At 38.6% G+C, this 15,354-nt stretch overlaps 1 protein-coding gene across 1 annotated transcript; it reads right to left on the bottom strand.

Annotated features, from left to right (window-relative positions):
- Positions 1 to 4,811: 4,811 nt before the first annotated feature.
- Positions 4,812 to 13,771, bottom strand: chrna3 (cholinergic receptor, nicotinic, alpha 3). Its single transcript, XM_047362585.1, has 6 exons — positions 13,530 to 13,771; positions 13,011 to 13,150; positions 9,990 to 10,034; positions 7,334 to 7,443; positions 5,246 to 6,449; positions 4,812 to 5,152 (listed from the first exon to the last, which is right to left on the bottom strand). Exons 1-6 carry the CDS (start codon positions 13,588 to 13,590, stop codon positions 5,024 to 5,026), a joined length of 1,689 nt encoding a protein of 562 aa, XP_047218541.1. The 5' UTR covers positions 13,591 to 13,771; the 3' UTR covers positions 4,812 to 5,023.
- Between the last annotated feature and the right edge of the window lie 1,583 nt (positions 13,772 to 15,354).

The raw sequence follows: 15,354 nt of genomic DNA, 5'->3' as shown, positions 1-15,354 counted from the left end.
TATTTGTGAACCATTCCGTTGTAGATTTGGCTTCATGTTTTGGATCATTGTCTTGTTGGAAGATAAATCTCCGTCCCAGTCTCAGGTCTCTTGCAGACTCCAACAGGTTTTCTTCCAGAATGGTCCTGTATTTGGCCTCATCCATCTTCCCTGTCCCTGCTGACTAAAAGCAGGCTCAAACCATGATGCTGCCACCACCATGTTTGACAGTGGGGATGGTGTGTTCAGGGTGATAAACTGTGTTGCTTTTACCTCAAACATATCGATTTGCATTGTGGCCACACAGTTCGATTTTGGTTTCATCTGACCAGAGCACCTTCTTCCACATGTTTGGTGTGTCTCCCGGGTGGCTTGTGGCAAACTTTAAATGAGACTTTTCATGGATATCTTTGAGAAATGGCTTTCTTCTTGCCACTCTTCGATAAAGGCCAGATTTGTGCAGTGTACGACTGATTGTTGTCCTATGGACAGACTCTCCCACCTCAGCTGTAGATCTCTGCAGTTCATCCAGAGTGATCATGGGCCTCTTGGCTGCATCTCTGATCAGTCTTCTCCTTGTTCGAGATGAAAGTTTAGAGGGACGGCCAGGTCTTGGTAGATTTGCAGTGGTCTGATACTCCTTCCATTTCAATATGATTGCTTGCACAGTGCTCCTTGGGAAGTTTAAAGCTTGGGAAATCTTTTTGTATCCAAATCCGGCTTTAAACTTCTCCACAACAGTATCTCGGACCTGCCTGGTGTGTTCCTTGGTCTTCATGATGCTCTCTGCGCTTTGAACAGAACCCTGAGACTATCACAGAGCAGGTGCATTTATATGGAGACTTGATTACACACAGGTGGATTCTATTTATCATCATCAGTCATTTGGGACAACATTGGATCATTCAGAGATCCTCACTGAACTTCTGGAGTGAGGTTGCTGCACTGAAAGTAAAAGGGGCCGAATAATATTGCACGCCCCACACCTCAGTTTTTTATTTGTTAAAAAAGTTTGACACATTCAATAAATGTCATTCCACTTCACAATTGTGTCCCACTTGTTGATTCTTCACAAAAAATTAGAATTTTATATCTTTATGTTTGAAGCCTGAAATGTGGAAAAAGGTTGAAAAGTTCAAGGGGGCCGAATACTTTCGCAAGGCACTGTATGTAGTGAAACTAACAGTCATCTGTGAAGGGATACAGAACCTTGCCTGTCTTGTCTGGGTGGTGCTCAAAAAGACCTATGAGTTTAATCTTAAAACTAAAGATGTTAATGGAAGGTAGGAGTCAAAATGGCCACAGCATTAAAAAGTCAAAAGGTTCATGGCCTTAAAGCATTCCTACCCATGGAACCTTTTACACCCTATCATTTCACAACCACAAACCTTAAAATCTTTTTAATTTGTATGATAGAACAACATGAAGTAGGGCATTATTATGAAATTGAAGGAAAATTACACATGTTTTCATGTTACATAAATGTAACATGCATTTGTGTTAAAACCCCCCGTTAATCACAGCCCGTCACGTATTGTTCCCAGTTGTTAGGATGGTTTGTCCAGGGAGATGTGCAGTGTTAACTTACTGCATTTTGCATGGAGGTCGAAGGGTTTGGTCCCCTCTGAGCAGGACACCTTCTCATGCTGTCTCTTACATGACTTTTGACCAATTGTAATAAGATTTTTATCCTTTTATTTTAAATTGACTTTCCTCTTGCCACTATTCCATAAAGGTCAGATTTGTAAGTATAACACTAATTGTTGTCCTGTTGACAGAGTCTTACACCTGAGCTGTGGATCTCTGCAGCTCCTTCAGAGTTACCATGGGCTCTGTAGACTGTTTCTCTGATTAATTCTCTGGCGGTCTCTGTTTACTAATTAGGCTACTTCTGAAGGCATTTGATTGCACTGGATTCTATTTAGGGGTATGACGGTGAAGGGGGCTGAACACATACTACTTATTGTAAATTTGTATTTGTAACCATTTTGAAAACCATGTCCTTGTCATTTTCTTCGAGATAGATCTGACCCACATACAGAAGAACACTCAGAACAACTACTGAAATCAGTAAAAGGCGTTTTATTTACAAGAAGTGAAACTGGAACGTGAACGGTAGAATCGCCAACTGTATGAAAAGAGGGGAAAGAGAACTGGTGAATACAAGAACTAAAATGTTGCGGAATAAACGAGAAGTAACTATGATTAACAGTTGAACGGCTTACTAGGTGAGTGTGGTCAGGTCACCAGGCGTAGAGGGAGTCGGGACCCAGGTGTGCAAAGTGGAGAAATCCAGATGGTTTTACTTGAGCTGTAGAGTGAGTTCTGCTGAGTTCAGGAGTTAATTCAATGTTCAGGTACTTACGTTGGAGGGTGGACAGGGTACGCTTCTGCCTTGGTTCAGGAGACAGAGGATAACAGGAAGCTGCCAGCTTGGTCCTTGGAAACGAAATCCAAACGAAATCCACCAAATATAGGTAATCTTGATCGTCCAGAAACTTCTGGAACCGAAGTCAAAGTTCAACGAAGAATGATCAGAAGGTTCAGGTTTCTGCCTGCGAAGGAACATAAACATCAGCTTAGTGACAAAGAAAGAAGCATAGCTTAGAAGTGACTGAGCTTGTTACCACTGAAGGCAAACACTCTGGCATTGAAGTGCCAGCAGCCTCCTGCTTAAATACTCCTCCATTGCAATCAGCAGATCAGTTGCACTTGTCACCCAGCACACCTGAGAAACTCCAGCACCTTCTGGAAACTGAAAAGAAAAGTGCAGACAAAACACAAACACACACACTGAACCCAAAACCCCGACAATCCTTCTTTCCTTCTACTTCAAAATTATTCATAACTTTGTGTTGGTCTATCGCATAAAATCGAATTAAAGTTATATTAAAGTTTGTGTTTGTAATTTGACATAATGTGTTATGGTGCAATTGATATGAATACTTAAAGGCATCATTAACATCTTGGACTTTAAAAGTCATGTTGTTGAAAAGGCAGAAGTCAGACAATAATCTTGATACCCTCTGAAATCAGTGACTACATATATTACTGACACTCATATAATTGATGCTCCTTCGTAGTTTCACAGAACAGAAAACAAAGCTCCTTGTAATAATAAAAAAAACTCTTGGACCTTTGTAGTTATTATCTTTGTCAGGCAGATGAGGTGAGTAGAACTAAATGTATTTACAGATAAAGACATTTACAAAGAAACAAAACAAGAAACAAAAATTATCTTTTTAGGCTCCAGTCTTTATCAACATATCTTTATGAGTTTGCCATATCAGTTATTAGTCATCAGTTTTTCCACTGCAATTAAAGCTGTAATAACAAAACATTACCACATGATGTCACCCTGTTGAAGTAGTCCGCCTCATCGCTGGGGTTCTCAGGAGCACGTTTTGTTCCTTGTGTTGTTAGAATTTCAATCGTTTTTTTGTCTTTAATTAAAGTTCTTGTGCACATTTTTAAAGGTATAAAACTACATTTATTTCTTTGTTGTCATTTTATTTTGCTTATTGGCATGTCCAGTGAGTGGGGAATGGGCTTTCCTCTGTGTTGTGCACAACATAAGCACTGTCAGAAAAGATGCCCAATATGCCTAATGAGTTTGAAGTGTCTGCATCAAGGCTAGAATAAAGACTACATTTTAGCAACTTTTTTCAAAATCTAAAACTATAAAAGCTATAAGAAATTCTTCACTTTGTGCGGAAAGAGGGACACATCTGGGGTCAGCATTCTGGAAGAACCGCCACTGTTTACTAATATTTCAAAAATTTAATTATACTGTAGGTAAGGGTAAATTCTGATTAATAAATAACGCTAGATCTTTTAAATCAAAAGTTATGAAATTTCAGGACATGATTTCTTTTAAAACAGCACAAAAAATGTTTAAAGCAAAAAATCACTTATTTCTAAACAATAATAAAGACATTGTTTTCTGAGAGAGAAGGGGGATATAATTAAGGAGGGGACTACAAACCTAAAAATGCAGTGCGTAAGGACAATCATGGTTAAAAAGGCTCATTTCATTTTCAGGAATAAAGTGCTAGAATAGTATGTGTAGAATAGCATATATCAGTTTAGAATAACATACAAGAATCTTATTTTAAATAAATATAAAAATGATGACCAGTTGGTTAACCTGGTAATTAAAATATAGATATATTGCAGTTAAGTTGTTGGGAATTTCTTTGTTTTCCTTGTTTCAATTTTATTAGCTAAATTGTGTAAATAGTTAAGTAGTGGCATTTAACAGAGTTTACAATGGGGTAGGGGTAGATATACTTCTACCTACTTCTTTCCAAAATGTAACATGTTGAGATATGATTTCATTAATATTATGAGTGTTTGAGATTAACCTTAAAGTTAACACTAAATCAGGCATATTTTGACGTGACTTTTTTACCCCTTCCTATCAAATAAAAGTTTCACTGCTTATAGTGAAATATGTAAACATTTAAGAACATTTAATGTCTTGCAGTGTGAATATTTTCAACATCAGCCCGCCTGGACTGGTGAGAGAGTTCTCCAGCTGTTTTGGCCTAATGCGGCACCTCATGGCTTAACAGGTTTCCTGTTCTTCCCATGCATGCTTGTGTTCTTTCTGGGTACTCTGGCTTCCTCCCACAGTCCAAAAACATGACTGTTTGTCCTGCGATGGACTGCTGGAGATAGGCACCAGCTCCCTCACAAAGAAACGGGTATAGAAAATGGATGGAAGGATTATATTTACTACTATATATCCTTGCGGCTGATACTTCCAAATTGAAGGTTTTTATCATCACATCTTGGTGAGGTTGAGCGCAGGTTAAAGAATACCAAACCCATCCTGTGTGACACAGATTTATTTGCCATGTATTAAAGAAAAAGTAGTTAAACAAATAGCAAAACAGAAAACACTAAATCCAGTGACTTTTTCTCTCTTTGACTTTGTGTCCTATGTTTTTCCACTTCTCAGACAGAGGCCACAGTCTTATATATGGAAGCTGTATGCAGTTCAGCAGTCAACACTCTAGAGTAATAGTTTTCTTAAATTCAATCAACTATCCTCCCCGAGTAATAAAGGCTGGAGGAAGAGGCCAGCTGTTCCCAGGATACAGACAAGAACAAAAACCCAGAGGAAGATCCTGTCGATAACCATGGCAACATACTTCCAGTCATCCTGGACCTGTGGGAGCATCACAATAAAAACATGGTTATTGTGTCAATTTGAAGAGAGTTCTCTGATAAATGCTTCCAAGCAATTTGAAAAACTTGTTACCTCTTTTGCTTCATTCTGAAGTCTCATGTTCTCTGCTATATATTTAACACTTTCAATTGCCTCTCTGATCTCTGGAGACAGAGGCAAAAGAGACATAACTCCTCCATCTAGGGACTCTGAGCTGGAGCAGTGACTGTCCTGTCTGACCCCAACACCACCAATGCCTCCGGTCAGGGCCCCCAGGCTGCCCAGTCCGCCACTCCCACCTCCAGATTCTGACGGCAGTCTGCCAAATCTCTTCTGCCAGCAACAGTTACAGCGGCCTTCACAGCACAGGACACCGAAGCCGGCACACTTGCTCGAGTCTTCACTCAGGTTATTCAGGTTGGAGAGCTCTGTGTTGTTGAAAAGCCGCTGGCGGTTAGTTAGGCTCGACACCACACTGGATGCTAAAGCCTGGGGCTTGTGCTGCTGCTGCAGAGTGCCTGATGAGTGAACAGCGCAGGTTCTCAGATGCGTTGTCTCAACACTCCCAGCCACTGTCACCTTCTCAGAGTCCCTCTCCGGCCGGGTCATGAACATCACTCTGGGCAGCAGGCCCAGAAACACAGTCCGCACCCAGCAGGGCATTGTGTGCGTCTTCGGGGTGCGGTAGTGGACGTTCAAGACGAAAACGGTGATGACAATGGAGAGGGTGACAAAAATCATGGTGAAGAGGAGGTACTCCCCGATCAAGGGTATGACTAGTGAGGTGGACGGGATGGTCTCTGTTATGACCAGCAGGAAGACAGTCAAAGATAGCAGGACGGAGATGCACAATGTGACTTTCTCACCACAGTCGGAGGGTAGGTAGAAAACGAGCACTGTCAGGAAGGAGATAAGGAGGCAGGGGATTATCATGTTGATAGTGTAGAAAAGAGGCAAGCGGCGGATGTACAAAGAGTAAGTAATATCGGTGTAGATCTCCTCACAGCAGTTGTACTTGATGTCGTGTTTGTAGCCAGGAGCGTCAATGATTATCCACTCGCCAGTCTCCCAGAAGTCCTTGAGGTTGATAGCTGAACCAATCAGCACTAGGTCTATCTTGGCCTTGTCGTAGGTCCAGGAACCAAACTTCATGGTACAGTTTTGGTAATCGAAGGGAAAATATGTGACATCGATCTTGCAGGAGCTTTTAAATATAGCCGGAGGGATCCAAGTGACGTCACCGTTGTAGCGAAGGAGAGCCTTTGTTTTATCATCAACCTGGAAATCTCCAACTGCACTGTTAACAACAAAGAGTAAAGCTGATAAGAATGGACAGTAAAATAATAATATAAATGAAAGAGAACTGTAGGTCTCATTAAAAGCATAAACAAATATGTACAACTAAAATAGAGACGTATGTACAGTTGGTAAAATAAGTGTTGAACTCAACTTTTTGAATTCTAATAAGGTTATTGACATTAATTTCACAGCAGATGTCTGAAACAATACAATACCAACACCATGCAAACAGGGAAGATTGGAGGTGGCAACATCATAGTGTGGATCTGTTTTTAAGTATATGGTGATGGCATCTTCATATAACTGAAGAAAGGATGAATGGAGAAACACACCAGGACATTCTTATTAAGAATCTGAAGAATAAACGAGGGTGGAGTTTAAAACAAGGCAATTGTCAAAAAGCACACAGCTAAGGAATTTCTCCGTTGAGTTCAGAGAAAGAAAATAAATTCAACTGAGAAGTTATGGAAAGAACTGAAGGTCAGAGTGTATAGAAGAGTCTGAATGACTGTTTGTGCAGAAGAATGGGCCAAAATCACACATGAGCAATGCATGCAAAGTGTTTCTCCATAAATTATAGATTTTGAAAAAAGGCTTTTCTACTAATGTAAATATTGAATAACTTTTAGTAAGCATGTTCAGTATGTGTTCCCTGTGTTATCCCACATAACATTTGTTTGGATTTATTTGATTGTGTGGATCATTTGGGTTGTTTACAACATCTGGCGTGAATTTCCTTCCAGTGACTCCTCAGGAAAATATATTTACTGAGGTAATGTTGACACGTCCAATACTTATTTCCCCATTGTAGTTTGTCAGTAAACAAGGAAATACTAATAAAGATTCCCCTCAGCCAGATTTTAATTAGGCTGTTTCACTTACTTATTGTAAAGAACAATGTCTGGCTTCCAAATTCTGTTCGACGGTACTCGGATAAACTCTACGCCCCCGAAATCTTTAGGATCCCATTTGAGTTTATAGTCATTCCAAATCTGACAAAAGACACAATTATTCATTTATTTATTTTTAAAAAGCAACATCGAAATAACAGAGAAGCACTTGCAATGGCTTTAAGTATCAAATTGAAGTGAATGTAAGTGAACATCATTTACTTAAGCTGCAAACCATAAAACCATGAGGTCATCTTATTGACATCTGGTAACTTGATTAGTTAATCCAGTATTACTATATAACCACCTTAAGATTGAAAGGTTTAAGCAAAAACCCATCATCTCTTCGCAGATGGTCTTCACAGAAATTGGCAGCAGGGGAAATCAGAGTCTGAATTCGCTTTATTGGACAAGTAGGTTAACGCACAGCAATACAAAGTGTGTGTATGCAACAGGGGATCACTTGGACGCATCCTTTGGGAGACCATATGCAGCCTGTTCTGTTGCATAGTGTCAGGCAGTCTTCATCTTCGTCTCAGACTAATGCTGACAAATACATCAAGCTTGTTTATTTAGGGTAATTTAATCTTTTTAAATACAAGTTAAAAAATTTTACTTGAAAGGCTTAATAAAACCACAGAATATCAATGTAAGAAGTTAGCAGCTCTTTCCCCGTGGTAATTTTTATTTCCGATTGATTTTAAATGCCTTTTCTCATAAAATAAGTTAAGACACATCATTGTCTATTGTAGTAAGTTACCTAAACAGAGCTTATACTCTTGCATGTGCATTTAGTGTGTGTTTTATAGACCTTTTTGCTACAGTACGGTGTCCCTGACCCCTCTTCTCGCTGAATGAACCCTGTGAGACTCATAAAGCTACAACAATACACCACCATCAGAGTGTTATAAGCAGTTCATTTAGTTACAGCACTGCATATGCGTAGAGTGCGTTGTAAAACTGGGATGGGAAGCAGGGGAAATCTGTCTCATCTGTGAAATCTGTGTTTTCCCTAATGTCACTGTAAAACATGTAGTTGATATCGAGGGAAGAGAAGCAATTCCAGTTTTAATAAAGCCATATGGTGTTCAGAGTTAAGGACATTAAAAAAGTGGCTCCAGAGAAGAATTGTATTTAAGGAATGCTCTTAAAATGTGAACTAGAGAGCTAGATTGCTCTATTTCACCTCATTCACTGCACTGCGCATCATGACAGCACAAGCATAACGTGGGGGGTGGGGGGGAGGCATGAAGCTGTCCAACAAATCTATACACACAATTTAATTTTGTTACATTCTTGATCCATGTAGTTATGGAATACACAGTTTAATTAAGGTTTTAATCTTTCTGTCTGATGTGATGCAGAAGTTTTCGGTCACACAAAGCAGATATAAAATCCTCACTGTCTGGATTTACAAATGGTTGTCAAAACATTTCAAAAACATTATAAAATTAGCCATCCAATCTAATTGCATCAAGTTGATGTGTTTGTTTTTGGTTTTTTTTCTTTTAAGTTAAGATCCAATAGATCAATGTGTTTAAAAAGCTTCCTCCTATAAATAATTCATTGTTTCAGTCGAGGGACGCAGGGCAAGGCAGGTTTTGTAAAGCATCATTCATACAGAGTAATTCAGAGCGCTCTGCAGGGAAACGAAGAGACAGGGGTAAAGAAAATGTAAATAAAACAAATAATTAATAATAATTAGTTCACTTCAAATTGAATTCATATTTTAAAATTCTTTATTAATCCACCAATTAAAGTGAATGGAAAAAAAAAAACATTTATAAAGCGAAATAAACATAAAAAAGCTCATTTACAATGAATTAGCTAGAATCTAAAAATATTTATAATAAAGTAATATCTGAGCTTTATAGGTAAGCTGTAAAAAATAGTGTTTTAGTCCTGGCTTAAAAGAGACAACAATTTCTGCCCATCCAAGTTGGTTCTAGAGCTGAGTGGCACGAAAAACTAAACTCTGTTCCACCTTGTTGAGTTCTGGTTCTGAATACTCTAATTGATTTATTACAGAGACCTGTGAAGACAACATTGCAACACTGTAGCCCACTGAAAATAAAAGCATGAACCTTTTTGTATGTGTATTGTTTTGACAGTAAACACCATGATTAAATGAAAATGATGGTAATTGGCTGAGTTAGTTATGTACTCTATGTGGATGATAACATTTATGTCTGGGTCTGCCGGGCTATCTGGCATATCCTGTTTTCTTTTGTCTTTGTGGATCTAGCTCAGGGCTGAGCTCTAACATTTCATTTTCTAGGACCAAAAACATGTACCTCTGCCTTTTCTGCATTAGGTGTGAGGAAATTCTGACCCCATTGATATTATGGACACACTGACTGTGACTGCGAAGAACTTCTGTCATAAAATGACACTGAAATATAAAGTAGAGAGTCACCAGTGTACTAAGAGGTATTGTAGCACTCTATGATTAAAGTTAACTGAAGCCTATTAAATAAAATTGAGCCTTGAGGAACCCCGTATGTAACTGATCTTTCAGATTCATTTGCCAAACGACACAAAGTCTGCCAAGCAAGATCAGAACCAATCTAGTACAGTACCAGACAGGCTGGATCCATATTTGATGTCTTTATTCAGAGTGTACTTTTACATTCAGACCACAAACTTACATGTCTCAGCCACAGATTGGTTTCCATGATCTGATTGACTTCATCCTGAGAATAAGACAGATTGTGTTATAAAGACATCAATGCAGAAAACACAGAAAAGCAACAGACAACTGTTCATATTTTTAGTAAAAACTGGAACAATCCTATCATATGCTATCATGAGACTCATTCCTGAGAATTGTTTGTGTACTTTCTGCAAGGTCAGGCTTTGATAAATCCCAAAAAAGTACAATTCAGCGATGCACCTGAGTCCTATGAGCCTGATGCATAACGTACAAGACAGCTGGAGCTGGAGGTCAGAACACAGATTTAACTTTCAGTCTAACTATGCTGGAGCAGAACGACTATGGAGGGGACAGAGAAAAGTTGCATGAGTCAGAGTTATGTGTGACTTAGACCGTGAATGAACCAATCTCATGAGGCAGTGCATAACATTAACCATTCATGTACAATCCAGAAGGGCTCGCAGGTTCAGTGGTGAGCACAAGTGATCAGACAGCTCAAGCATTATCTGTGCTCATGCCTCTATCTTTAGCCCTTTTTACTAACTATTGCATAATTAGATAAGTAAGCATTTATTTCCAAAAATGCCAAACTGTTTTCTCTCACAGAATGGCATTTGTTAACAAAGCACACACAGTGCCATGGGTGAGCCTGATCCCTAATGGCAGCACAATGACTCCAGCAGCCGTGGTGATGAGCTATTGATGGTCTAAATGAACTCATACAGGCGTGTTGTAATTGGTGTGGTAAAACCAATACCAATCGTGGCTGGCTTAGGAGCAGCAGGTGCTGTATGAAAACAGTCATCCATCAGCAGCTGAATCTCAGTGGCCTTCTCCATTAAATCTGTTTTTTAACATCTGGACCCTGGACACATCATCAGGGATGCCTCCAGAATTAGGATGAGTTTCTTCATTCTTTTTTAAAATAATAAATCTTTGCTGAGATACTCGGCACAGAAAATAGATTGAGATGAGCAGCATAACATCAGATATTTTCTACTGATATTAAGTCTGACAACAAACATTCCTATCCCTTTACATTACAATCACAAACTCTAATGTATCAAGATTTTATTTGATAGACTAGCACAAAGTATTGCATTATTGTGGGTTTTAAATACATAAAGAAGGTGTAAAAATCTGATAACTGAGGTTTAAATGTGTATTTAGTTCCTTATATTCTAACAACCTTTCTTCAACAGTCACTTAGTAAATATAGTGAGCCGTTGTATAATTTAATAAAACAAAAAGCTGCTCCCTGATGGCCTCTGAGTATTTGGAGAAAATAAGTAAACATACAGCATCATGAAAACCAATAAACACAGCAAATAGATGAAAAATAAAGGTGCAGATAAGTTTAAAGTAGTGTTAAATTACAAAGCAATCTTTCAACTTCCATATGAGAATCGTTCAATCCTTCATCTGAAAATGGGTAAATCAGAGAAACAGCCAAGAGGCCCATTGTAGCTCTGGAGGAGCAGCACAGACCCATTTCTCAGGGGGTAGATAGAATCTGTTGACAGGACAACTATTAGTCATTCACTCCATAAATCTGCTGTTAATAGAAGTGTGGAAAGAAAAAGCCATTGTTGAAAGAAAGGCATAAGAAGTCCTGTTTGCAGTTTACCACAAGGCATCTAAGGGGCAGAGCAAACATGTGGAGAAAAGGATTCGGGTCAAATAAGCCTAAAATTCTATCTTTTAACTAAAACACAAAATTGCATATGTGAAGGAAAACTAACAAAGCTCATCACCCTCACTATACGACCCCCACAGTGAAACATGGTGATGGCAGCATCATGCTGTGGGATTGCTGTTCTTCAGCAAGGACATGGAAGCGTCAGAGTAGACGGGGAGATGGTTAAACCTGTGTGTAATAATACCCTGGAAAAAACATTTTAAAGGCTGTAAAAGACTTCAGACAGGGACAGGATGTCAACTCTAACCCTGCAGCCAGAGTTTTACTGAATGCTTTTAATCAAAGCTCTTCCATTTGTTTAAATGGCCCAGTCAAAGTCCAACCCCAAATTAAATTAACAGTCTCTGGTAATATTAACTGACTGCTGACCGACTGAGCTTCAGCTACTTTGCAAAGATTTTATTTTATTTTTCCATTTCACAGTTATGAACTACTTCATATGTGTCTGTTACATTATATTCTACTCAGCCAAAGCAACGGGTTCAAGGGATGTAAATACTATTACAAGGTAATGAAAATAAGGACACACACTTCTAAATTCACTGCAAAAACAAAAACAATGTCAAGTTTTTCTTCCCCTCAACCTGCCAAAGTTCAATGTGAACACAGAAATAAGACATTAGCTGCCAGAAGCATTGTTACTTGAATACAACTGCTCTGGACTCCTTAAAATTGTATTATCTGCTGTTTAATTAATATAGAAACAGATTAGTAATAAACGATCATGAGCTGCTTCACTATTGGTTATTAGTGAATTAGCCCAAATTTGCACAGTGTACAGCATATTGAGGTATTTTATTATCTTATCAAAAGACTTTCAACAGAAACAGCAACTTTACTACCACCATCCTACCTGCTTTAGTCCAAGATAAGTAACCAACAAACTGAAGCAAAACCTAACATTAAAACACGAGATGCTCATCAGAAAAGACAGCGACAGAGTGAAGGACCGCTTAAACTGAGAGCTACTAAGACACCTGACATTCCCCATCTTGTCTCAGCTAGACAGACAGCCAGTCTGACCCTGTCTTAGTCTATCTCTTTCCTCAGGTGGATAAGCTGAGAGCTGCTGTGATCTGACGTGGCATGTTGAGGGTGTCTCAGACTGTATCCCAGTTGTGTCTGATTAACAAAAGCCCACAAACTGACACATGGTTATTTTGATCTAAGGAAAAAGGAATTCATATCTAAGCTTAAATTTTCTATGCTCTATACTTTCCTTTTATAACTCTTTGTTTTTTCTTCGTCTGGTCATGTCTTTTGACCAGAGTGATTTATGTTTGTTGCGCCCATGAAGAACGGTGGGTGTAGACTTACCACTTTGACCAGCTGTGACATGGACACCTCAAACTGCACAATGACTGGATCAGACACATTTTCCACTGGCCGTATGTACTGATTGTACTTGGAGAATATCACTGAATAGAGCTTATGCTCTGCTTCTGAACATGTTCCTCCTGCACCGGAGCAAATTGTCAGACATGGTTCACTGACTGCAAGATTTTTCTAAATGCAGAAATCCAAGTCAAGCATTTTTAAAATCATTTTGACAGTCTGTGCAATTTTACACGCATACTATTTGGTCTTAGTGCAAAGAATCAAATTGAGCACCATTACAAATCACTTAAATGAATAGTAAGTACAGTAAATAATTTTCTTGGTTAAAATGTAGTTTTCATATTGTGTACATTCAACTGATGGAAGAAATTAAATGTGCGGTTTTTATGAAAAAAAAAGGCTGCAATAAAAATTAAGCCAACATGTACAAATGTAAACAGAAATTAAGGAAATGCAACAAGTAAGCAAGAAATCATAATTTAACAAAAGATAACTTACCTGATAAAAGATACAGAAAGGACAAACAAATAGCAAATATGAAGTTAAATCTGTCATCCATCCTGTGGTAACTGACAGAGCCCAGATAAATCTGGGGTCAGCGGCAGCAGAGCTCCACGACGGAGGGAGAAAGAGTGAAAGCGAGCGTGCAGCTGCAGACACAACCAGAGAACAGGGGGAGGGAGGCAGTGGCACAGTAAAACACAGCCAGTCACCGAGAGGAACCACATAGCACACACAGATGAGCAACCGATGGCACCGAATCAAATCAGGCTACAGGAGGTGTGAAATTAGCACAGGATTTTTGTTGTATGAAAAACGAGTAGGTAAGTAAAAAGATGATACCTTGAAGATACACTAATTGCCAAGCAGACACTGGGTTCAGCAAAGCAAATACTTTATGCTGTCATCAGGCCAGGTGGTATTCACTTGGGTTTCACTCTCACAAACATTCATCATAAATTAAATATTAAATCATGAGCCTCTGTGCCACTGGGGTTTGGATGGCCCTCAGCTTAACAGATTCATCATTCTTTTATTCATTTCTTTTATGTAAAACGTCATGTCTTTTTGATTAACACTATTTGTGATGCTTTGCTTTAATGCAACACTAAAGTTTACTTTTTGTTCATTTTTACATCAATTAAATATTTTTTTCAAGCACCTTTGTGGCCTTCCTCTTTTAGCGGGAAGAACGGGAAGGTCCAGGTGTGCCTCAGCTGATATCAAATCCAATCAAAGGTCCTTAGAAGATAAATTTGTATTTTCCGATGCCAGGGTTGTTGCTTTAAGTACTTTAAGTGACGAAAGAAAAAGAAAATGACTTTCCAGATTTGGAGAAATTATGGCCTCCTCTGTAAAAAAAGGAAAAAAGGCAACACCAAAAAAAAATGTTTAATTAGAAATCAGCAGCTTAAAATGTTAACCAAAGACCTCATAGGATTTAATTCTGTTTAATTTTAATCCTTGTTGGACATTTTACATAATTAAATTGGTGTACATTAAAAAAGCCTTATTCCTATGAATTTCTTATGACAAAAAACTGATTTAGTTTTGTAGCTAATTTAAGACTTTAATTGATGGTGGGGTTTCTAATTTTGATTTGGAAACACAATGATTATATATTTGACTGGAGCTTTCCAAGTGGCTAGATGTTGTTTAAAAACAAAGATGATCAGACGTGAAAGGGGAGGATGAGGAATGGGGGTATGAATAATTTTGGGCATAACTGTATGCATGCCATACTTTTCACATCTATATTTGTGAAATAATTTAGAAATATGTGTGCCGTTTTCCTCCCACCTCACAGTTTTACACCCAAGAAAATACTACGTAAAAAAGTTAAAGGGATGTGAAAACGTTTGAAAGCCGCTTTAGAAGAAGACATACAGCCGTCACAGCAAAAACAGTTGACTGTTTCCTTTTGCACAGCAATGCCAATATGGAGGAACTGGAATAAGCCATTAGCTGACAGAAAGGCTTGAATAAAATGTTTGTGGAGTTTTGAAAGGGAGACTTTATTGCAAGTTCGATTTTTGAGGGCCATTTTCCTAATAACTGTGAAGTAAAAGAATGAAATAAAGAATAAATGACTTGAAACCTGTAAACCTGAAGGCCTGTGCAGCAGTTGTGTCCATTAACACAAGCTCTGATTGATTAAAAGAAGGATCTCCCTAAGGGTGTGCAGAATCTCTAACAAGCCCACTCAGCACTGTTTATCAAGCAGTAAACCTGGAGTCTGGCTGTGTGTTTCGATACTTTGGCTCCATTTGTGAGTACGTCTGCACTTTCTAATTTGCAAATACGACCATTATCAAAGATCAGC

The sequence above is a fragment of the Girardinichthys multiradiatus genome, chromosome 4 (genome assembly GCF_021462225.1).
Source record: "Girardinichthys multiradiatus isolate DD_20200921_A chromosome 4, DD_fGirMul_XY1, whole genome shotgun sequence".
In the NCBI taxonomy this organism is placed as follows: domain Eukaryota; kingdom Metazoa; phylum Chordata; class Actinopteri; order Cyprinodontiformes; family Goodeidae; genus Girardinichthys; species Girardinichthys multiradiatus.
Note: the sequence above shows the minus strand (reverse complement) of the source record. Positions and strands in the feature narration are given on the sequence as shown.

What these genes read in the sequence shown, in the direction of transcription:
- chrna3 (XM_047362585.1), bottom strand. Translation starts at nt 13,590, where the DNA reads ATGGATGACAGATTTAACTTCATATTTGCTATTTGTTTGTCCTTTCTG. An exon ending in CCAATCTGTGGCTGAGACAT is followed by an intron (nt 7,444 to 9,989) that starts GTAAGTTTGTGG and finishes GTCTTTTGTCAG; the next exon opens with ATTTGGAATGACTATAAACT. An exon ending in TTCAGAATGAAGCAAAAGAG is followed by an intron (nt 5,153 to 5,245) that starts GTAACAAGTTTT and finishes ATGCTCCCACAG; the next exon opens with GTCCAGGATGACTGGAAGTA.